This window comes from Oryzias latipes, chromosome 7, assembly GCF_053564925.1.
Source record: "Oryzias latipes strain Hd-rR chromosome 7, Olatipes_Hd-rR_3.1".
Classification (NCBI taxonomy): Eukaryota; Metazoa; Chordata; class Actinopteri; order Beloniformes; family Adrianichthyidae; genus Oryzias; species Oryzias latipes.
Window position 1 is genome coordinate 36,068,871 of NC_136243.1, and position 25,035 is coordinate 36,093,905.

Consider the following 25,035-nt stretch of genomic DNA (forward strand, 5'->3'; position numbering starts at 1 on the left):
TTCTGACGGCGTCTGCTAAATGACTAGAGCTGCATATGCGTCTGTTTCTGTCTCAGGGAGGAACACCATGGAAGTGGACAGGCTGGACGGCCATGCGGCGTCTGGACGAACAGCTGCCTCTGCGGCGCCGGAGGACAGCGAGACCTGCAGGAAGCTGCACTGCATGGCGGCGGTGCGGCGGCGGGAAGAAGCGGCAAAAATGCAGGTGAGAGAAAACTTTGGTCATGTGCTGCTGACACGAGTGTCATTCTTGTGAGGCCTCCGACCGGTTTCAGACCAGCGGTTCCCGGACATCTGAAGCAGGTGCAGCACCCCCACCTGTGAACGCGGCTTTGACAGTAGCCTGGTTCTGTCTGGGCCATTTCACACCTGACATTTCCTCTAGTGTGTTTGCTGCTTCACACCTGTAGCTCACCCTGTTCAGATGGGTTTGATCACGTTCCACATCTTCATCTATGAAGGCACGCTGTACCTGCACAGACCATGCAGGAAATTCTGCTCACCTGCTCTTCTGAGACCCGCAGCCCACCTGTGTGGTTTCATTCCAGTTGAGTTTTTCTATGGCAGCTTTGGTAACCACATTCCTTCCAGATTATTCCAACAGACCAGCCTGTAGAAGTGACGACGCATAACAAACGATGGATGAGACGCTTTTTCTTCAACCGTCACATCATTATTTTGGGTTTCTTTGGGATGATAATAATAATAATCATCGTATTAGCACCATCAAAAATGAACTAGATATTATAAAAAGGTTGGAAAGCAATTAATGATCATTTAATGTAAATAAACAAAAGTCGTAACTTTTGGTAATTATGAAGAAAACAGTTAAGCAGAAACAGAACACCAATTGAAAAAGTACAAGAGAATATATTTTAGGACTAATGATCAAATGCTTTATTTTTTTGAAAACAAACAGACAAATAAGAATTTAAAAAATCCTTCAATAATAAATAAAGCAAAACATTGTCTTTTTTTTCTTTTCTTTTTTTTTTTTTTTTCTTTTTAACTTGTCCTGTCCAACAGCTAGGCAGACAGATGAGAGCTGAGGGCCTCTTGGGTTGGACATATTTTACTTTAACAAGAGGGGTTATTAATCTTCAGACAAACCAAAGGTATGTCTGAATAAACCCCTTTTGTAATTGAGGCCAAACTTTATTAATTTCAAACATGTCTGAAAATCTTTGGTGTTGGACCGGACGGAAAAGGAAAGAGGGGAAGAAGAGAGAGGGACGTTAGAGAGAGGGGGGGTAGGGGGTGATAATAGGAGGGGAAGGGGGATAAGACCATGAAGCAGCATAGAGCAACAAGTTTACTGGTTGTTAATCATTATGGTAAGGTTCAAATGTAAAAAAAAACAAAAAAAAAGGGCGGAGCCTGTCCACACACACACTCAAATGTTATAAACACACCTGTTAGTTGCAAAAATGTCCACCTGTCGACATGTACACAAAACAGATAAAGTTCACACGCATACTTATGCCTTAAAACCAACTAGTGTGAAATATTTCAGTCATTCAGTCTGTTGAGCTAACACCTGTGCTCAGGTGAGTGTTTATGTTCTTCTAAAATGGATGGTGGAACGTGAAAAGAAGGAGGGAGAGTGCCCAGCCATCCCCACCCCAAGACCCCCACCGCACCAGCAGCGGCAGCCGGAATCCCCCCAACGCCACACGGGAACCGGCAGGGAACAACCGCCGCCCGGGCGACCAAGCCCGCCACCCAGGCCAGGGCCAGCAGGGCCGCCGCAAGGCCCCCAGAGCCAGAGAGCAGGGAGGCACGGAGGGAAAGAGGGCGCCGCCCCAGCCCAACCAGGAGAGCAGCCCCCCCGCCGCGCCGGGAGAACCCAACGCAGGGCCCCACCGGAGAAGGACGCCCACAGCCCCAGACGAGCACCCCACCACCACCCAGGAGTTCCGGGCATCCCCCCGCCCCAACCCCAGGTACGAGCCAGGACCCCCCAAGGGAGACCCACTCCGCACCCCAGGCAGCCATCCGCCCGGCCCACGGTTGGTCCAGGGAGGAGCGAGGCAGGGGCCCGCCGCCCCCGCCCAGAAGGGGGGAACCCCGGGGAAAAAAGAGGGCCCACAAGGGGTGTTGTAAATATGGCCCGACCAGGCTCGGCCACAGTTGGAAATTTGGCGGGGCCCAGCACTCAGGAGCAAGGACCAGAACCCACCCCCCAGGGACACGAACACCCCCGGCTCAGATGTAATGTGAACCCCCCCACCGCGCGGAGAGAGCACCGCCGGGCCCAGGAAGCCGGCACCCCGGGGACACAGCCGCCGTTGCAAAGGGGCCCGTACCCCCCACCAGGGAAGAGGCAGGGGACAGATGGTCCTAGGTCCCACCTTCCTTGCAAAATGTGTGTGCGTGTATGTGTGTTTGAGAGAGTGTGTGTGTGCATGTGTGTGTGTTTATGTTTGGATGTATATATTGAGGGGGGAGGGGTGTGTGTACTAAGGGGGGTGCGGTTAAAATTGGCGGGTAGGGCACTAAGGGGACGTCTCCTGATTACTCACAGTGACGTCCCCTCACCCTCCCCACCAAGGGGCCCTAAATGTCTAAGGTGCGGTTAAAATTGGCGGGTAGGGTGCTAGGAGGACATCCGCTGCTTGCTGGCAGTGATGTCCAAGCACCCCCCCTACCAAGGGCCCTACATGTCTAAGGTGCAAATAAAACCGAAAGAGGGGGGGCCCACTCCATACGGCAACCACAGGAGGGGGGTCACTGCCTAGTAAACCCCCCCCCCCAAGGCTCATCGCAGGCTAAGCCCCCCACCCCCTCACCCTATTATGAGGTTATATGAGGAAGGGGGTAAGTTGGGGACAGATGATAGACTGTCCCCCGGTGGTCAAACAGCCGTCCCCCGCCCCCCCCCCAGCAAGGGGGCCAGGCCCACCCAGCCCCCCACCCCCGGAGGCGCAGACACCCCAGGCCCAGCACCACCACCCCCACACAGAGAGAGGGGAGCCAGAAAGCGCCGGCCCCCCCCGGAGCAAGCCCAGGCCCCCACCCCCAAACGCCGGCCCTAGAAGAGCTCTGGTCAGGCCTCGACGGGACCGAGGCAGCCAACCGGCCGGGGAAACCGCCGATGGCCTCAGCGGAGACCCCGACCCGTCAACCCCCCCTGCCCCGTACCAATAGTGCCCCCCCCCCCTCCCCCAGAATGCCCCCCCACAGGACAGGGCCGACAAGACCCCCACCCCACCCCACCCCCAGACCCCGCAGCCGAAGCGGATGACACCCAGAGCGACTGGGGGCCCCAAGAGGGTTGTCCCGTCCCGCCCCAGAGCCAGGGAAGGGCCGATCCCAGCCCCAGGTGTAGACGGGAAGCCCATCCAGCGCCGCTGGGCCCCCCCCCCCGAGCAGCGCCCCCCGCCAACCCCCCCCAGCACAGGCAAAGGGACCACCCCCCCAAGCCAAGCCAGACCACCACCCCACCCCCCCACCACGCACCCCCACACCCAAGCCCAGAAGACCACGCAGCGCCCCAGGCCGCCCCACCCAGGCGCCGGACCCGACCCCCCGACCAACGGAGCCCCCACCACCCCCGGCCAGGCACCGGAGGCCCCGACCCCCACCCCGGCCCACGGCAGAAGGGCAAGGAGCAGCGACGACCATGCCCCCCCCACCCCCTAAGTCACGGAGTTAGCTATGGGAGACCAGAGAGACCGAATTTTTTCAAAGTTACTTGAACTTTGGGCTGACATTTTTTCCAAGCTGATATGATCAAGCAGCAGATTTCTGTGTTGACTTATATTTATATTTTTTTTGCTTTTCCAATTTATTAAAATAGTTTTTTTAGCAATGCAAAGAGTTATGAAAATGATAGAGCCTAATCCTCCTTCTACATCGATGGCACTCATGTCACCAAGCACACAAAGTGACGGTGAAGCTGTGATTGAAACCTTAAGCCAGACTGATAGATCGGCACATACCTGCTGCCAGAGAGCCTGGACAGGCGTGCAGAACCATAGTGCATGCATGTAATTGTCGGGTAGATTACTGTCACAGTGCTGACAAATGTCTGAGTTACTGAGACTGCAAAACATTTTCTTCATTACACTTCACTACCTATGTTATATATATATATATATATATATATATATATATATATATATATATATATATATATATATATACACATTATAGTAAGAGACAATTCTGATGAATTGGGGAAGGGTCTGTTTGTCCCGGCTCCTTGGGAAGGGTCTGTTTGTCCCGGCTCCTTGGGAAGGGTCTGTTTGTCCCGGCTCCTTGGGAAGGGTCTGTTTGTCCCGGCTCTTTGGGAAGGGTCTGTTTGTCCCGGCTCCTTGGGAAGGGTCTGTTTGTCCCGGCTCTTTGGGAAGGGTCTGTTTGTCCCGGCTCCTTGGGAAGGGTCTGTTTGTCCCGGCTCCTTGGGAAGGGTCTGTTTGTCCCGGCTCTTTGGGAAGGGTCTGTTTGTCCCGGCTCCTTGGGAAGGGTCTGTTTGTCCCGGCTCCTTGGGAAGGGTCTGTTTGTCCCGGCTCCTTGGGAAGGGTCTGTTTGTCCCGGCTCCTTGGGAAGGGTCTGTTTGTCCCGGCTCCTTGGGAAGGGTCTGTTTGTCCCGGCTCCTTGGGAAGGGTCTGTTTGTCCCGGCTCTTTGGGAAGGGTCTGTTTGTCCCGGCTCTTTGGGAAGGGTCTGTTTGTCCCGGCTCCTTGGGAAGGGTCTGTTTGTCCCGGCTCCTTGGGAAGGGTCTGCTTGGGGGGGTCACTGAAATGTCCTGTACAACAGCTGACCTTTCCAGGTGCCTTCACCTGACAACTAGAATGGGTCCCAGTGACCCATGTTAGAATAAAGCAGATGAGGGGTCATTTCCCAGGTACACCTGGCCACAGGTGAAACTTTCTGTTCAGTGGGAGTGAAGTACATGTTTCCTGAAAGCCCCTGAAATGATTATTGTTTGTAGGATCTGTCCCAGGAAGGTCAGCCCACTGGAGAACTTCCTTCAGTCCAACTGAGCGCAGAGCGCCGCAAGGCGGAGATGATCACTGCCATGCTGAGGGAGAACATCACCACCCTGCACCTCCTGTATGCCAGCCTGGGCTCTGCAGAGTTCATGGAGTTTGTCCTGAAGAACCCCTTCGACGTCCCTCAGAGCGTCAGCATTCACAGTGATGACCCAGAGCTCAGGTACAGTTCTGACTCGCATGTTGGGGATGGGCTGTTCAACATCAAAGATCTGTCACCAATGTCCTGGTGATGCTCACTTATGTGTTTCAGTATTTTAGTCCAGAAGAAGGTTGAAAAGTGAAAAATATAAGTGAAAAAAGGTTCAACTAGAAGAATTCTGGATGAAAACGACACTGATTTGTTTTACATGATGGCTCTAAATCTGGGGGTTATTTCTGATTGGACCTTACGTCTGACAGTGTTGGTACCGACACCAGAACAGATGGATGTCACCAACGAGTGTAACCTTTATCCACATATGTAGGGTTGAAGGAGCCGTTGACTAGACAACACTATGCGACTTTCCTCACAGCTGACAGACCAAAATCCTACTGTATATGCAGGAAATAAACAGGTCCACCACATGTCCATCACTACGTCCATCACTACGTCCATCACTACGTCCATCACTACGTCCATCACTACGTCCATCACATGTCCATCACTACGTCCATCACATGTCCGTCACAGGTCCATCACTACGTCCATCACTACGTCCATCACTACGTCCATCACTACGTCCATCACATGTCCGTCACAGGTCCATCACTACGTCCATCACAGGTCCATCACAGGTCCATCACTACGTCCATCACTACGTCCATCACTACGTCCATCGCATGTCCGTCACAGGTCCATCACTACGTCCATCACAAGTCTCTCACAGGTCCATCACTACGTCCATCACAGGTCCATCACTACGTCCATCACAGGTCCATCACTACGTCCATCACAGGTCCATCACAGGTCCATCACTACGTCCATCACAGGTCCATCACTACGTCCATCACAGGTCCATCAATACGTCCATCACAGGTCCATCACTACGTCCATCACTACGTCCATCACTACGTCCATCGCATGTCCGTCACAGGTCCATCACTACGTCCATCACAAGTCTCTCACAGGTCCATCACTACGTCCATCACTACGTCCATCACTACGTCCATCACTACGTCCATCACAGGTCCATCACAGGTCCATCACTACGTCCATCACAGGTCCATCACAGGTCCATCACTACGTCCATCACTACGTCCATCGCATGTCCGTCACAGGTCCATCACTACGTCCATCACAAGTCTATCACAGGTCCATCACTACGTCCATCACAGGTCCATCACTACGTCCATCACAGGTCCATCACAGGTCCATCACAGGTCCATCACAGGTCCATCACTACGTCCATCACTACGTCCATCACAGGTCCATCACTACGTCCATCACAGGTCCATCACTACTTCCATCACTACGTCCATCACTACGTCCATCACAAGTCTCTCACAGGTCCATCACTACGTCCATCACTACGTCCATCACATGTCCATCACAGGTCCATCACTACGTCCATCACTACGTCCATCACTACGTCCATCACAGGTCCATCACAGGTCCATCACTATGTCCATCACTACGTCCATCACTACGTCCATCACTACGTCCATCACATGTCCATCACAGGTCCATCACTACGTCCATCACTACGTCCATCACTACGTCCATCACAGGTCCATCACAGGTCCATCACAGGTCCATCACTACGTCCATCACTACGTCCATCACTACGTCCATCACAGGTCCATCACTACGTCCATCACATGTCCATCACAGGTCCATCAATACGTCCATCACAAGTCTCTCACAGGTCCATCACTACGTCCATCACAGGTCCATCACAGGTCCATCACTACGTCCATCACAGGTCCATCACAGGTCCATCACAGGTCCATCACTACGTCCATCACTACGTCCATCACTACGTCCATCACTACGTCCATCGCATGTCCGTCACAGGTCCATCACTACGTCCATCACAAGTCTCTCACAGGTCCATCACTACGTCCATCACAAGTCTCTCACAGGTCCATCACAGGTCCATCACAGGTCCATCACTATGTCCATCACTACGTCCATCACTACGTCCATCACTACGTCCATCACATGTCCATCACAGGTCCATCACATGTCCATCACATGTCCATCACTACGTCCATCACAGGTCCATCACAGGTCCATCACAGGTCCATCACAGGTCCATCACTACGTCCATCACTACGTCCATCACAGGTCCATCACAGGTCCATCACTACGTCCATCACATGTCCATCACAGGTCCATCAATACGTCCATCACAAGTCTCTCACAGGTCCATCACTACGTCCATCACAGGTCCATCACTACGTCCATCACAGGTCCATCACAGGTCCATCACAGGTCCATCACTACGTCCATCACATGTCCATCACAGGTCCATCACTACGTCCATCACTACGTCCATCACTACGTCCATCACTACGTCCATCGCATGTCCGTCACAGGTCCATCACTACGTCCATCACAAGTCTCTCACAGGTCCATCACTACGTCCATCACTACGTCCATCACTACGTCCATCACATGTCCATCACAGGTCCATCACTACGTCCATCACTACGTCCATCACAGGTCCATCACAGGTCCATCACTACGTCCATCACTACGTCCATCACAGGTCCATCACAGGTCCATCACAGGTCCATCACTACGTCCATCACTACGTCCATCACTACGTCCATCACAGGTCCATCACAAGTCCATCACAGGTCCATCACTACGTCCATCACTACGTCCATCACAGGTCCATCACAGGTCCATCAATACGTCCATCACAAGTCTCTCACAGGTCCATCACTACGTCCATCACAGGTCCATCACAGGTCCATCACTACGTCCATCACAGGTCCATCACAGGTCCATCACTACGTCCATCACATGTCCATCACAGGTCCATCACTACGTCCATCACTACGTCCATCACTACGTCCATCACTACGTCCATCGCATGTCCGTCACAGGTCCATCACTACGTCCATCACTACGTCCATCACTACGTCCATCACAGGTCCATCACAGGTCCATCACTACGTCCATCACTACGTCCATCACTACGTCCATCACAGGTCCATCACAGGTCCATCACTACGTCCATCACATGTCCATCACATGTCCATCACTACGTCCATCACATGTCCATCACATGTCCATCACTACGTCCATCACATGTCCATCACAGGTCCATCACTACGTCCATCACATGTCCATCACATGTCCATCACATGTCCATCACTACGTCCATCACATGTCCATCACAGGTCCATCACTACGTCTCTCACAGGTCCATCACAGGTCCATCACTACGTCCATCACAGGTCCATCACAGGTCCATCACAGGTCCATCACTACGTCCATCACATGTCCATCACAGGTCCATCACTACGTCCATCACATGTCCATCACAGGTCCATCACTACGTCTCTCACAGGTCCATCACAGGTCCATCACTACGTCCATCACAGGTCCATCACAGGTCCATCACAGGTCCATCACTACGTCCATCACATGTCCATCACAGGTCCATCACTACGTCCATCACTACGTCCATCACTACGTCCATCACTACGTCCATCGCATGTCCGTCACAGGTCCATCACTACGTCCATCACAAGTCTCTCACAGGTCCATCACTACGTCCATCACTACGTCCATCATTACGTCCATCACAGGTCCATCACTATGTCCATCACTACGTCCATCACTACGTCCATCACTACGTCCATCACATGTCCATCACAGGTCCATCACTACGTCCATCACTACGTCCATCACAGGTCCATCACAGGTCCATCACTACGTCCATCACATGTCCATCACATGTCGATCACTACGTCCATCACATGTCCATCACAGGTCCATCACTACGTCCATCACATGTCCATCACATGTCCATCACATGTCCATCACTACGTCCATCACATGTCCATCACAGGTCCATCACTACGTCTCTCACAGGTCTATTACAGGTCCATCACTACGTCCATCACTACGTCCATCACATGTCCATCACAGGTCCATCACTACGTCCATCACATGTCCATCACAGGTCCATCACTACGTCTCTCACAGGTCCATCACAGGTCCATCACAGGTCCATCACAGGTCCATCACTACGTCCATCACATGTCCATCACACGTCCATCACTACGTCCATCACTACGTCCATCACTACGTCCATCACATGTCCATCACAGGTCCATCACTACGTCCATCACTACGTCCATCACTACGTCCATCACAGGTCCATCACAGGTCCATCACTACGTCCATCACTACGTCCATCACAGGTCCATCACAGGTCCATCACAGGTCCATCACAGGTCCATCACTACGTCCATCACTACGTCCATCACAGGTCCATCACAAGTCCATCACAGGTCCATCACTACGTCCATCACTACGTCCATCACAGGTCCATCACAGGTCCATCAATACGTCCATCACAAGTCTCTCACAGGTCCATCACTACGTCCATCACAGGTCCATCACAGGTCCATCACTACGTCCATCACAGGTCCATCACAGGTCCATCACAGGTCCATCACTACGTCCATCACATGTCCATCACAGGTCCATCACTACGTCCATCACTACGTCCATCACTACGTCCATCGCATGTCCGTCACAGGTCCATCACTACGTCCATCACAAGTCTCTCACAGGTCCATCACTACGTCCATCACTACGTCCATCACTACGTCCATCACAGGTCCATCACAGGTCCATCACTACGTCCATCACTACGTCCATCACTACGTCCATCACAGGTCCATCACAGGTCCATCACTACGTCCATCACATGTCCATCACTACGTCCATCACATGTCCATCACATGTCCATCACTACGTCCATCACATGTCCATCACAGGTCCATCACTACGTCCATCACATGTCCATCACATGTCCATCACTACGTCCATCACTACGTCCATCACTACGTCCATCACAGGTCCATCACAGGTCCATCACTACGTCCATCACATGTCCATCACTACGTCCATCACATGTCCATCACATGTCCATCACTACGTCCATCACATGTCCATCACAGGTCCATCACTACGTCCATCACATGTCCATCACATGTCCATCACAGGTCCATCACTACGTCTCTCACAGGTCCATCACAGGTCCATCACTACGTCCATCACAGGTCCATCACAGGTCCATCACAGGTCCATCACAGGTCCATCACTACGTCCATCACATGTCCATCACATGTCCATCACATGTCCATCACTACGTCCATCACATGTCCATCACAGGTCCATCACTACGTCTCTCACAGGTCCATCACAGGTCCATCACTACGTCCATCACAGGTCCATCACAGGTCCATCACAGGTCCATCACTACGTCCATCACATGTCCATCACAGGTCCATCACTACGTCCATCACATGTCCATCACAGGTCCATCACTACGTCTCTCACAGGTCCATCACAGGTCCATCACTACGTCCATCACAGGTCCATCACAGGTCCATCACAGGTCCATCACTACGTCCATCACATGTCCATCACAGGTCCATCACTACGTCCATCACTACGTCCATCACTACGTCCATCACTACGTCCATCGCATGTCCGTCACAGGTCCATCACTACGTCCATCACAAGTCTCTCACAGGTCCATCACTACGTCCATCACTACGTCCATCATTACGTCCATCACAGGTCCATCACTATGTCCATCACTACGTCCATCACTACGTCCATCACTACGTCCATCACATGTCCATCACAGGTCCATCACTACGTCCATCACTACGTCCATCACAGGTCCATCACAGGTCCATCACTACGTCCATCACATGTCCATCACATGTCGATCACTACGTCCATCACATGTCCATCACAGGTCCATCACTACGTCCATCACATGTCCATCACATGTCCATCACATGTCCATCACTACGTCCATCACATGTCCATCACAGGTCCATCACTACGTCTCTCACAGGTCTATTACAGGTCCATCACTACGTCCATCACTACGTCCATCACATGTCCATCACAGGTCCATCACTACGTCCATCACATGTCCATCACAGGTCCATCACTACGTCTCTCACAGGTCCATCACAGGTCCATCACTACGTCCATCACAGGTCCATCACAGGTCCATCACAGGTCCATCACTACGTCCATCACATGTCCATCACAGGTCCATCACTACGTCCATCACTACGTCCATCACTACGTCCATCACATGTCCATCACAGGTCCATCACTACGTCCATCACTACGTCCATCACTACGTCCATCACAGGTCCATCACAGGTCCATCACAGGTCCATCACAGGTCCATCACTACGTCCATCACTACGTCCATCACTACGTCCATCACAGGTCCATCACAAGTCCATCACAGGTCCATCACTACGTCCATCACTACGTCCATCACAGGTCCATCACAGGTCCATCAATACGTCCATCACAAGTCTCTCACAGGTCCATCACTACGTCCATCACAGGTCCATCACAGGTCCATCACTACGTCCATCACAGGTCCATCACAGGTCCATCACAGGTCCATCACTACGTCCATCACATGTCCATCACAGGTCCATCACTACGTCCATCACTACGTCCATCACTACGTCCATCGCATGTCCGTCACAGGTCCATCACTACGTCCATCACAAGTCTCTCACAGGTCCATCACTACGTCCATCACTACGTCCATCACAGGTCCATCACAGGTCCATCACTACGTCCATCACTACGTCCATCACTACGTCCATCACAGGTCCATCACAGGTCCATCACTACGTCCATCACATGTCCATCACTACGTCCATCACATGTCCATCACATGTCCATCACTACGTCCATCACATGTCCATCACAGGTCCATCACTACGTCCATCACATGTCCATCACATGTCCATCACATGTCCATCACTACGTCCATCACATGTCCATCACAGGTCCATCACTACGTCTCTCACAGGTCCATCACAGGTCCATCACTACGTCCATCACAGGTCCATCACAGGTCCATCACAGGTCCATCACTACGTCCATCACATGTCCATCACAGGTCCATCACTACGTCCATCACAAGTCTCTCACAGGTCCATCACTACGTCCATCACAGGTCCATCACAGGTCCATCACTACGTCCATCACAGGTCCATCACAGGTCCATCACAGGTCCATCACTACGTCCATCACTACGTCCATCACTACGTCCATCGCATGTCCGTCACAGGTCCATCACTACGTCCATCACAAGTCTCTCACAGGTCCATCACTACGTCCATCACTACGTCCATCACTACGTCCATCACAGGTCCATCACAGGTCCATCACTACGTCCATCACTACGTCCATCACTACGTCCATCACAGGTCCATCACAGGTCCATCACTACGTCCATCACATGTCCATCACTACGTCCATCACATGTCCATCACATGTCCATCACTACGTCCATCACTACGTCCATCGCATGTCCGTCACAGGTCCATCACTACGTCCATCACATGTCCATCACAGGTCCATCACTACGTCTCTCACAGGTCCATCACAGGTCCATCACTACGTCCATCACTACGTCCATCGCATGTCCGTCACAGGTCCATCACTACGTCCATCACATGTCCATCACAGGTCCATCACTACGTCTCTCACAGGTCCATCACAGGTCCATCACAGGTCCATCACTACGTCCATCACATGTCCATCACAGGTCCATCACTACGTCCATCACTACGTCCATCACAGGTCCATCACAGGTCCATCACTACGTCCATCACATGTCCATCACATGTCGATCACTACGTCCATCACATGTCCATCACAGGTCCATCACTACGTCCATCACATGTCCATCACAGGTCCATCACTACGTCCATCACTACGTCCATCGCATGTCCGTCACAGGTCCATCACTACGTCCATCACAAGTCTCTCACAGGTCCATCACTACGTCCATCACTACGTCCATCACTACGTCCATCACTACGTCCATCACATGTCCATCACAGGTCCATCACTACGTCCATCACAGGTCCATCACAGGTCCATCACTACGTCCATCACATGTCCATCACATGTCGATCACTACGTCCATCACATGTCCATCACAGGTCCATCACTACGTCCATCACATGTCCATCACATGTCCATCACATGTCCATCACTACGTCCATCACATGTCCATCACAGGTCCATCACTACGTCTCTCACAGGTCTATTACAGCTTCTGAACAGGTCCACCACAGATCAGATCATAAAGAGCCCAGCTTGGATTTGAACCGGCACCCCCTCACAGTGAGGCTCTGTTTGTGTTTTTCTCTATTTTAAAGGTTAAACTGGTGTTAATAAGCTGTGATGCTGAGGCTAACACAGATATTTATAGCAGACTGTTTAATGTGTGAGAGCTTGTGCAGCTTTTCTTACTGAACGCAGCAGATCTTTGGATTCCACAGGAACAGGAAGGACGGCTCTTTGTTCGTCCTCATCAGCAGCAGCACAAACGCTCGTCCTTGACACAGATGCAAATAAAACGCCCAACATCCCGATAATCCTCACGCAGCAACCATTATGTCTGATGTTTCCTGGATCCGCCTTTGTTGGCGTCCCTGCCTCCTTTCAGTTCGCGTTGCCGCTAATCCGCCTCTCGGAGTCTTTTGTTTTGGATTCTGCTCAGGCCTGAGCTTTGGATTAACAGATATCACACGATCAACAAAGAGCGTTCTGCACCGTGGATGCATCATTACGGCTCCGCCGCCGGGCCTTTTCCAACATATCTGTCCTCCCGCCGTCTTTGCAAGTCTCCTGCTTTATTTATCCTGCCATGAGGTGAAGGGGCGTCTGTCGTGTGGATCTTTGAGTTTCAGGAGAAAAACAAGGGCACCTTCATTTTTCATGACACTACGGTGCTAAATAATGGAATAAAAAGCTGAATGTGTTTTTGATAGACTACATGAATGCAGTCAATCTAGCAGTGAAACTAAGAAACATTCCAAAAAATGCTCCTATTTTTGTCGTTTTGTACTATAGACTTTTTTCTTTGGTTTTTATTCTTTTTCTAAATTGTTTACATTTTTAATAAGCAACTTTTCAAAAGATTAATACTTTCAGAAACCATTTCTGGTGAATTCCTTATTTTAGCTGCTGGATGGGTTTGACTTTAGATCAGCTAAACATCACGTCACACCTCTGTGCATTCAAACTGTCCAATCAGGAAACAACACTGACGGAAAAACCATTTCACGTTTCTGTGCAAGTGGAATAGACAAGCGGTGGAAATAATGGGCGCACAGCAGACCCCTCCAATAGAGGAGTGGTTCTGGTGGTGGTTCTGTAGTTGGGGTATGAGGGCCCCGCGTCCACGTGTGGCAGTTGTGCTTACAGCCCAACGCCATGCAAGACGCTTGGCATTAGCTAGAGAACATCAGGATTGGCACATTCGCCACTGGCGCCCTGCGCTCTTCGCAGATGACAGCAGGTTCACGCTGAGCACACGTGACAGGCGTGTTCTGCTGCCGCAGGATCGTCCAACATGGAAGGATTCAGGCTCTTTCACTTACAGCACCAACTCCTAGAAATGTTATTGCTCCACATAAAGTCAACCTTTTAAAGGAAAGTTTTCCTTTCAAAAGATCATGTCTTGGAATGGTTGGTTAGTTATTAGCTAAGCGGCAGACAGGAGGAGTTTACCTGGAACCTGAGAGGTGGAAGGACACGTCCAAGATTCACGTTCAGTAACAGCAGAATCCAAACATTTCTGTTCTGTTCTTTTCATTTCCACCTGGTTTTCACAAACGCAATTCAGTTTCAAATTTAGCCCAATATTTACAACAATAGTCATCTCAATGGGCTTTATACCGGTAATTGTGTAATACACATGACTCATAAAGAACATAAAGTCATAGAATTCAATATTGTTTTTGTTATTAAGTTTAATCTAAACATGTTAACATTAAGTTAAATAATCTCTGAATACTAACTAGTCTGATAATAAGCCTGTCCACAGACAACTTTGAATGTAGAAACTGAGTCGGCCTCTCTTGTAAACATTTTACGTGTTCACGTCTATAAACTGTTGAAGTCCAAATCGACTTCCCCGGGTTCTTTAATTTGGAGTCAGAAGGACCCTGTAGCTGAAGGTTCAAAAATCTCACTTCGTACTCAGAATCTTCAGAATTCAGCGCTGCCATTACCCCTTCTTTGTAGACAGCCCGCTCAGTTCTGCCTTCCTTCTTCCGGCAGGCTCTATTTATTGATCCAGACATGATGTAACATCCTGCTCATTCAGACACATGATGTATGCATGACTAAAGGCCTGTTCACACCGGGACGAATTTCGCCGGCGATTTTCGCCGACATTTAACGCCTCGTGACTAAACAAAGGGCACCAATGAGAGTGTGCACACCGAGGCGAAAAAACGCCACGCGCCAAAGCGTCAAAAAAAAAAAAACGCCTCGGGTTCGTTTTTTTTTTCCGACGCGTCGCGTCGAAATCTATTCGACCAATGAGAACGCCGCTTTTGCACACGTGTCTGGAGCTTCTGGAGTTACAGTAAAACACAACTTGGGGGCGCTCAAACACAAAACTGCCTTGCTGAGCACACATACCAGCGAAGAAGATAGACGCCAAGTAGCGTCTACACTGCCGCGAAGAAATTATGACGGACATTCTTAAATATCCCCGAACAAAGCACCAGTTGGAGCTACTGGTGCTTGAAATATTCATGTTTTCTTTGTTTGATTCTGAAAAGAGCGTAAATACTTGCTCTCTTCTTCTGAGTGAAAAGCGACTTTAAGAAACGTAAAGTTGCGCAGCGCCACCTTGTGTACAGGAGTATTTCTGTTTTACATTAAGCGCCATCTAATGTCAGGGAATGAAATTGCATGTTCACTCCACTCATCGTCAGCGAAAATCGCCTGGGTGTGAACACAAAAAACGTGGCGAAAAACGCTGGCGAATAACGCCTGGCGAATATTCGTCCCGGTGTGTACGGGCCTTAAGCTCGCGCTCATTCAAAGCCTTCAGATTCACATTCTTCTTTTGACCTTTGTCTAAAGCTCTCTTAACCACATCCTTCACTTGAAGTCACAAGTTATCACACACATGTCTCATGTTTGCTTGACTCACATATGAAACATTAAAATACTTTTAATTATAATTCCCACAAAACCCCGTCAACCATCTTGGTCATGGACTTCTGGCGTGCGTGATACAGCTGTTGCTTTCTGTCCTGATGATGGCGCTGTGATGACTTTCATTTTAGCAGAGATTTAAAGTCCTACTCCAACTATAATTCATTCTATTGGAAAAGCCTTCCCAGGGATCTTTTAATTATAGGAGCTGCATTTCCAGAAGAAGATGAAGGGTTAAATGCTGTATTGCTGAAGGAAAATGAAACCTAAAGGGTAATAATTGGCACAAAAAAAATAAAGGAAAGAAAAAAAGAAATGATCAAAGTTGACCATAAATAAAGTAAAAACAGCACAATAACAAAAAATATATTTTTGTGAAAAATGGCAGCGCCGGTTATCAAACTGGGAACCACATCTCACGTGTCAGGCCTCCACACCACCAACCAGGCACAATATACAGGATTTATAATCCATATAATCCTGGAATATCTGGAAAAGTTCAAGAATTTGAAGGACCAAAAGTCATAGCTGGAAAAAGCTGAAAGAGCTGAAAATTTGAATAGTTGAATGGTTGAAATAGCTGAAACATTATAGAATGTCCTCCATCACTAGAAAGATGCTACAAGAACATGTTAAAAACAGGATTTTCATTGGACTGGGTCTTTGGGTGGTATTCTCACCTTTCTGTTGTAGATGGCGGATGTAGATTCTGTAAAAACAGGCCCTGGTGTTTGCAGATGTCTCGCTTCACAGTTGCAGAAAATACAGATGATGGTGAGATTCTGGAACCTGTACATCAAGTAAAACCTTTCTTTGTTTCAAACTCAACCTAATGACACATTTAGAAGAACTACAGAAGATAATGGAGTCATCCTCTGACTCCTCTGAATCCACTGTGGTCTTTGCTGACACGAGGACGTCATGAGAGTCTAATGAGTTCCTACTGATCACACATGCTTCAGTGGATTAAACCCTTTGCTCTGGTGTTTAATCTCAGTCTGCTTTTGGGTTTATTGCTAACATTGACCCCAGACGGTGTATAACCCAACATTTAAGAAGAAAAGTAAAATGCATAATTGATGCTTTATGTTTTATGGAGTTAAATTGCCTCTGGCAATAACTACTGTACTGGCGACGTGCCAGCCTTGGTGTACTGCAGCTCAGACGAGATCATTTTGGCAGAATATCTTAACGTCTCCTATAAGATTTTCCCCCAGAAAAATGTATAAAGCCCTCAAGTATTGGAGAAAAACACAATCAGCTTCAACAATAAATCACAAGTGGTATTAAAAAAAGAACAAGAACCAAATGCAGATCAACGAAAAGCCCCACCGTGTCTTACAGCCGGGTTTGCATGTTAACCCTCAGACTCACCTGCCCTTACAGGTGGATACGGGCCGTCTGCAGGTTGAAAATGGTCACACCTGTGCGGAGCAGACAGGTGACCTGCACCAAACATCGTGGTCATAGACCGCTCAGTGAACCGGAGAGAGGGAAAGTTCCCTTTCCATGTTCATGCCGCGGGCGACAGGGCGTAGAGGACAGACGTTCATTTCTTTCAACACCCCCCCAAATCTTGCAGACTGTACAAGTTAGTGCTGTTCTCGTCATACGTGTGCGCTCCTTGCATACCTCATTCAGGCTTGCCCATTTTTCACGTGCTAACTGCCCATAAGCCCCCGTAAGGGCAGTTGTGCTCCACTTCAGATGCTTCTTGAACCGACCACTCCCCTCTGTGACCTTCCACGGGCCCGTCACGATTTGTAGATCCACCTTTAGTAGCAACAGCTAAAGGTGGACTTTTGGTTTAAAGCATCCAAAGAGGATCCTCATGTTTTGGTTAGATTGAGTTCTGGGTTTTGAGCTGCTCACTTCAGTGCAAATATTTCTGACATGTTTGGAACACGTGATCAGGGAGATTCAGAAACATCCATGGAAACATGGTAATGCTCTGAATTTGAAAATGAGCTGCCTGCAGACGAGGTCGTCGCTCTGTAAAAACTAAAGGAATCTGTATGGAGAGGACTGACCTCTGGGGGGCCCTTTGGGTGTGAAATTCAAACCGGGACGGGACTGAAAATCCTTTCTTTCCAAGCAGACCCGCATTCTGACGTGATGGTACGATGCTCTTTGTCTGGTTTCTTTACTGGTGTGGACCTGCAGCTCCCTGGTTCTGTGCTGCAGTCCAGGAGCTTGGATTGCTTTGGAGGTCAGCCTCAACTCCAGTCGTGCGTCCTGCACTGAGGTTCCTCTGTTGCTGACTTTTTGTCTAATACCTGACGGGGGTCAGCTCTTTGTTCTACAGACGAGTGTGACCCTCAGCCGAATGTTCAGGCTGTGAAGCAGGGTCCTCGGGGGTCCAACAGCAGCTTTGATGTCTTCACACCTAAAGGTTTCTCTCCGCGTTGAAGAAGTTTGCGACCCGTTGCCTTTTGTTTTATACTCCATGACTGAAGACTGACAGATCTGAACACCTCTGCTGTTTTCACAGCCTCTAGTTTCCTTCTCCTCCTCTTGTTTGTTCCTTTTAATCATCATTTCATGGTCTTCTCTACCTCTTTCCTCTCACGCTTTCTCTAAAACAAATTGACCTGCTGTGTCTGACGGAGCCTTGCAGGTCTGAAGGAGCCCAGGGGAAAAGGTGTTTTCAAGTTTACAGATGCTACTTTCCAAACAACCCGATCACTATTACGTCTTTCTTAATTCTTCAGGATGAAAATGAGAAAAATGTGAACAATCTGTTTAAGAAATATCTTTTTGATTTTCTAATTTCATACAAGCAACATTTCCTATGATGTCGATTCATGTGAAATATGACTTTAGAAGCGAAGCAGCAGGAGTGACCGTCATCACTCTGCTGGTTGTGTTGAGTGTGAGGACAGGAAGTGGTGTTTAACTCGTGTTTTCTCACTCATCTGTCCTTCACGTGTGCTGTGGGCGGATCAGAGGATCCCAGGGAAAAAAAGATTCTTCTCCAACCGACTTGTCTTAAACGTTTGTGACCCACTTGTGTTTAGAATAACTTAACTTTTAATTTTACATGATGCCAAACCTTTGAAGGCTCTGACTTATGGTTAATTGGGGCAAACACAGACAGTACTTCATCTGTGTGAAGAAGAGATTTCAGTTCTGCATCAGAACCTCAAAGAAAAACTGAGCTGACATCAGTTTCAAACCAAAAGCATCCAGATTTATGTTCCTGATTTTGGTTTTCCTGATGGTCCTGAACTGGACAGATCTGATGGGAACGAGAACTTGTTTAAATCTAAAGAATCTTTTCATGTAGTGTCATCACAAACGCAGAGGAGTGGCGTTACTACAAAGAAACAACCCAAACTCCTACACCTCTGCTGGAAAACATGTTCCACATGGAGGGAGGGGCTGAAGGTCCCATGGTGTACCTCCGGCCCAAAGAGAGCGTCCACATCCCTCTGAAATACCAGAGTTTCTTCTGCCAGAGCGCCACGGTACTTCAGGTGAGCAGAGGCTAGTTCTCCAGACTTCTAAATCCTGGATCTGTTTTATTTTTCCATCTCTGAGAAAAATCTGCAAAAATTCACCAAATGTGTTTATTAGCAAAGAGGAAACAGGAAATGTAGGAGACTGTGGCACAATAAAAGCACTTCCTGTGACGGCTATTGAACCTCCATGATGTTTCACCACAGCTAACCGCTTCAAGTTCAGCTCTGTATGTCTGTGTTTTAGGAAGAAGTCAAAATGACTTCCAGCATGAATGCGCTTCGTTCAGGAAGTACAGATTGAATGGTGGCTGATAACGGCTGTGCCTCTTATCAAACCCTCACAGGGACCCGGCTTCCTGCCCACAAGCCAAACTTCTCAGATGGCCAAGAAGAACCCGTCCAAGATCCCTGCTGCCAAAACCATCCAGGTACAAAGTCCCGTTGTGCAGCATTTTCTGCTGCTTCAAAAGGACTTATCTCCATCTGCAGACATACATCGTGGTTAGATTCTAATGTACAGCAGCCAGTCCAAACGTACACACAGACCCACACAGGCGTCACACTCCCGGGCTGCTGCTGACCTGCAGGATGGCTCCACTTCTGGCTGTGCTGATGTTCTCTGAGTGACAGCAGAACCACAGCAGGCTTCCTGACAGCAAAGCTGTTGGGACTTGTCAGTTTTAGTGGGTTACAGATTTGATCCAGACCTGACCTCTGTGACCTCTGGACCGGATTTCTGCCAGCAGCAGCAGCAGCAGTGCTGACACTTACACGCCCCACACATGCCCTGCAGAATGACAAACATTTGATCACGCTGCCTGCTGACAGGAGGCTGCACACGGACGGACTGCAGGAGTTACAGCAGACGGGGAAGGTTAGCTGGAGTTGGGATGAGTGGATTAGGAGCAGATTTAAACTGTGGCCAGAGAACACACACGGCTGGAACAGGGAGGATGTCGTCATGTCCTCCTGGATGAGCATTCCCCTCACGGCTCTCTACAGTGAACACCTTCAGAGATGTGGACGTCTGAACGGGCTCTTCAAACTTCTAGAAGCTTCATGTTTACAGAGGCAGGCCTTGTCCTGACATGGGAGTTAAAGGGTCACGCAAAATCAACTTTTAAATCAACTCAAACTTTTTTTATTTCCTTTTCCGTCCGGTCCAACACCAAAGATTTTCAGACATGATTGAAATGAATAAAGTTTGGCCTCAATTACAAAAGGGGTTTATTCAGACATACCTTTGGTTTGTCTGAAGATTAATAACCCCTCTTGTTAAAGTAAAATATGTCCAACACAAGAGGCCCTCAGCTCTCATCTGTTTGCCTAGCTGTTGGACAGGACAAGTTAAAAAATATAAAAAAAATCAACTTTTTAAGCTTTCAAGTTTATTAGAATGATTATTCCTCACAAAAACAAACCCAAAGTGATATTTCGCTCCATTCACGCTTTTCAGAGTATTCCTGTAAAAACCTGCTCTCTGAGCACCAGACCCCCCCAATCCACAAAAATGAGTGGATCCTCACATTGTGACATCACAAAGTGAGGAACCGCCCCTTCCAGGAAGAGTCTGCGCTGCCAGCCCCGCCCCCAGGCTGACAGACACACACGCTTTCTCAGTGCAGCTAGCGGCTGCACTGAGCAGGATGATGTCATGGTTGACGTCTTACGTCTGGATAGAAAAATGAGCTGCTGAATAATTCATATTTCATATAAAATATTCTCCAGTGTTCCAAAGGAAACATATGATCATATTTATGGATCCAGTTCACTCTGGAAGGTTCAGAATAGCAGGATGTAGACGCTTTAACCGTCTGGTACGTAGCTCCATCTGCCTCTGGGTTTTGGAAAGTACTTCAGGTCTTGTTGATCTGGACTGTGTGATTGTACTGTATGTGTGTTTGTCATGCATGGGTGTGGGTTTGTGTGTGTGTGGGCCTTTGTGGGTGTGTGTGAGTCTGTATTTTTGTGTATTTATGTAAATCTTTCTCTGTTTGTATTAGCATTAGAGTCTGTGTTTTGTGTGATATAAGTGTGTGTATGTATCTGTGTATGTTTACATCTGTGTGTATGCGCGTGTTTTGGGTGTTTTTGTCTTCATTTGTCTGTGTTAGTGTGTATCTTTGTACATTTGTGTGTGTGGTGTGAGGTTTTCCGCAGCAGAATGTGCTGTGATGTCAGCAGGCTCCGCCTACATTCCAGTGTTGGGCGTGGTCCGTCGTAAATCTTCTAAAGCTGAGCTGATGAAACACGGACATTGAGATTCTGCCCGCTGACCCCCCAGTTCCGGTCTGCAGGTCACGTTCCTAGCAGAGGGCGGCAGACCCCTGGCCATCCTTCACCTGCGGGTGGAGCCGACCCCCCACCTGGTGCATCAGACTTTCCGGCTTTACCACCCCGAGCTTGGTTTCCTGAAGAAGGCCATCCGTCTGCCGCTCGACCCAGCGGGTCAGTATGACCCCCTTTTCTTATCCTGTTGGAAACGCACAGCAAGCAGAAAGTTGACAGAAAGATCCGGTTCCATGTCAAAAACCACACGTGTGTTTTAACGTGTGCTGTCGTTTGTTGGTGTAGCCGGACAAGCGGACGGCGGGACGGCTGTGCGCTGCAGCGACCCGGACATCATCTGCCAGACCAGAACGCTGGTGAGACCCCCCCTCCATTTGTTATCAGGTTTACCAGCATCCCCCCCCCGTGTTTGGGAAAGCCTCTTAGGATGACCCCCCCCCCCGTCATGAGTTGTGGGCTGCATCATCCTGCTCCTCTCCCCCCTCCCTTTTCCTGCACAGGTGCCGGGGGGGCCTCAGCATGTGTTCCTGAAGGTTCCTGGGAGTCCCAGTCCGGACATCAGACTCTTCTTTGTGATGCTGTTCGTGTAAGTAAACTGTGCTGTGCTGATCGTGCACACGTGCACGCGCACACGCGCGCACAAAACACACAGCACACGCGCACAAAACACACAGCACATGCGCACAAAACACACAGCACACGCGCACAAAACACACAGCACACGCGCACAAAACACACAGCACACGCGCACACGCACACAGCAATTGGACGTGGCCCTTTGCTGAACACTATTCACTAATGAAACAATCTTTTGAGCGTCTGGACTCCCCAAACATCCAAAGGAGCTCCTGAGATCTGCACTGGTTGGTCATCACCACCAGCAGTTACGATGCCCCCCCCCCAGGCAGGGGAGGTTTCTGCCCCCATGCCCCCCTCTCCTGATGGGGGTCTTGTTTCCTGTCTAGGGACGCGTGGATGGCAGCGCCCTCCCAGATTTGGCAGATTTTCGTGCACTTCCTGGAGCGGGTGGACGTCAGCTGTGTGACGGGGCAGCAGCACTGCCAGGCGGTGATTCTGAGGGGCAGGAAGGCGGTTCACACCGTCAGGTGTTTCCCCTCACACCCCAGGGAGCTTCAGGTAAATGCTGACACTGAGTTTCCACAGTGACTGCCTCATTATGTCACCAGCTTTTACTGGATGAGCTGTGGTGCAGTGGGAGAGCAGTCAGCCCTTGAGTGCAGGTTTGAATCCCGTTCTCACCACCATCAGAGTTCCATAGTAGGACACCAAAACGTACAATGCTGCCGCTGAGCCGGTCACCGCCAAGCATAACAGTCTGCCACCGTCGGTGTGTAAATGTGTGTCTGCAAATGTGTTGTGCGTGTTTTGTAGGTATGTGTGTAGTTTATTGTGTAGTCGTGTGCGTTGTGTGTAGGCGTATTTGATCTTGATGGTACAGAAGCTTGTCATCAGCATATTTTCACACACAGCAGTTGTTCCTCAGTTGCAAACGGGTCTTTTCAAATGGAAGCAGGTGAAAACTCAGATGAGAAGATCTCCTTTGGTTTGTGGAGAAACGGCATCCAAAGGATCCCTGAGGGCAAAGAAACGAACCAACGTCAGAAGAAAACGCCTCATTTTGATCAATTAGCTGGACCTGAAGCAGCGCTCCACCTGGACCTGAAGCAGTGCTCCATGTGTTCCCATCATCAGTTGTCTAACAAGCGCTCACACACAACAAGCCTCTCTTGCTCAGAAGTCCTGCTGAATGTTTTCTGACTGTCAGGGACGCCAAACGGCGCTCTGCTCATCCAGTGCCATTTGTAAATCATTAATATCACCAGATAAGGTGAAGAGGTTCTTCCTCTCTGTTCTCCTTTGAAGAGGAGATGAAGAACAGAGGTGGTGCTCGTATCATCAGTGTGTTGTTGTCTTCAAACAAACATCTGAGCACAATTTGACAAAAAGCAGAAAAATTCTGATGATGGAACATCGGTCTTTGGAACTACTTCAATACTGGCGGCTCTAGTAGTGTGTGATCTCAGTATTTGTGCGTCTCACTCTAGAGTTGATGAAAGCTAGTTCATCAATGGATGAAGAGGAATCTGCAGGTTTCATTTGCCTCCTTTTGTCTGCTTTTGGAGATTTTTGTCTAAGAAGTATCTTTTTCAGTGATGTGAACTCGTGTATAAAATGTCAAAGGTTCAGTTGACTGTGACAGCTCTTTGCCAGGCTGAAGTACACTCCATGTGTCCGTCTGTCTGTCTGCCCCGCCTCCCTCCACCCGCCAGCGTTTCCGTTGCCTCTTTCGTCTTCTCACACGTGAACAACGCCTCACTGCTTGGCTTTCTCGCCCCCCTTTGTCTCCAGGTGGACCCGGCCGGCGTGTTTGTTCTGCCTCCCGGCGCCGTGCAGGAGCTGCAGCTGAAGCTGCAGCCGTGGCAGGCCGGCCGCCGCTTCATGTATGTGAATGCTGTGGAGGGTGAGCAACATGGGCTGCTCGCCGCCTGGCTGCTCTGTCTCAGCATCCACCGGCCCGTCCTCTCAAAGGTAAACAGGAGGGGGGGGCTCCCCGCCTCTGGTCCACAGAACTACCAGCAGTTCCCTCTGCACTCTGTGATCAGAATCAGCTGACTCCGGCGTGCCCACACTCTGATTGACTGAACACACCTGGAGCAGGTAATCAGGAGGAAGCAGTGCAGGGGGGGCTGGAAAGGGACAGGTATGGACAGGTAAGGATGGGCAGGTATCCTCACCATCAGAACCTTCACGCTCCTCCTTTGCCTTTCCGTTGGGCATTACACTGTAACATGTTCTTGTTTTTCTTTTGTAAACTGAAGGAAAGCAGCATTTTCACTTGATAAATGAATCAGTAAAAACATGTGTGGTCATGTGACACACCTGGGTGACTCTGAGGTAGAAACATTTTCGTGTTAATCCTGTGGATTATTCCATTGTTACATTCATGTAGCCTCAGAAACATTTCAAACACCTTTTGTCTTTGGTGAATTTAACTCATTTGTAAGACATCTACAAATGCAAATGAATGTCTTCTAGATGTCCTAATAAGGCTTCATAAACACGTTTCTAATGCCTGGTCAT

At 49.4% G+C, this 25,035-nt stretch overlaps 1 protein-coding gene and 1 long non-coding RNA gene across 7 annotated transcripts in view; both read left to right on the forward strand.

Moving 5' to 3' along the window:
- The window catches only part of nphp4 (nephronophthisis 4), a 93,278-nt gene that overhangs the window by 63,825 nt on the left and 4,418 nt on the right, over nucleotides 1–25,035 (forward strand). For 3 of the 6 annotated variants that reach the window (XR_013657140.1, XR_013657139.1, XM_078949738.1), the window contains exons 20-28: nucleotides 57–205; nucleotides 4,932–5,155; nucleotides 19,470–19,659; nucleotides 19,989–20,072; nucleotides 21,942–22,092; nucleotides 22,219–22,289; nucleotides 22,434–22,519; nucleotides 22,899–23,070; nucleotides 24,304–24,483. Coding sequence is in view for 3 of the 6 variants with exons in the window: in XM_078949738.1 (XP_078805864.1) it covers nucleotides 57–205; nucleotides 4,932–5,155; nucleotides 19,470–19,659; nucleotides 19,989–20,072; nucleotides 21,942–22,092; nucleotides 22,219–22,289; nucleotides 22,434–22,519; nucleotides 22,899–23,070; nucleotides 24,304–24,483 (1,307 nt within the window). In the remaining 3 variants the exon portion in view is untranslated. Of the gene's footprint in view, nucleotides 1–56; nucleotides 206–4,931; nucleotides 5,156–19,469; nucleotides 19,660–19,988; nucleotides 20,073–21,941; nucleotides 22,093–22,218; nucleotides 22,290–22,433; nucleotides 22,520–22,837; nucleotides 23,071–24,303; nucleotides 24,613–25,035 lie in introns of those variants that run through there. The other 3 variants (XR_013657138.1, XM_078949739.1, XM_078949740.1) reach the window with 2 other exon arrangements.
- Nucleotides 13,248–13,611, forward strand: LOC144993858 (uncharacterized). Its single transcript, XR_013657141.1, has 2 exons — nucleotides 13,248–13,348; nucleotides 13,507–13,611. It is a non-coding gene; the product is annotated as an uncharacterized LOC144993858 (long non-coding RNA).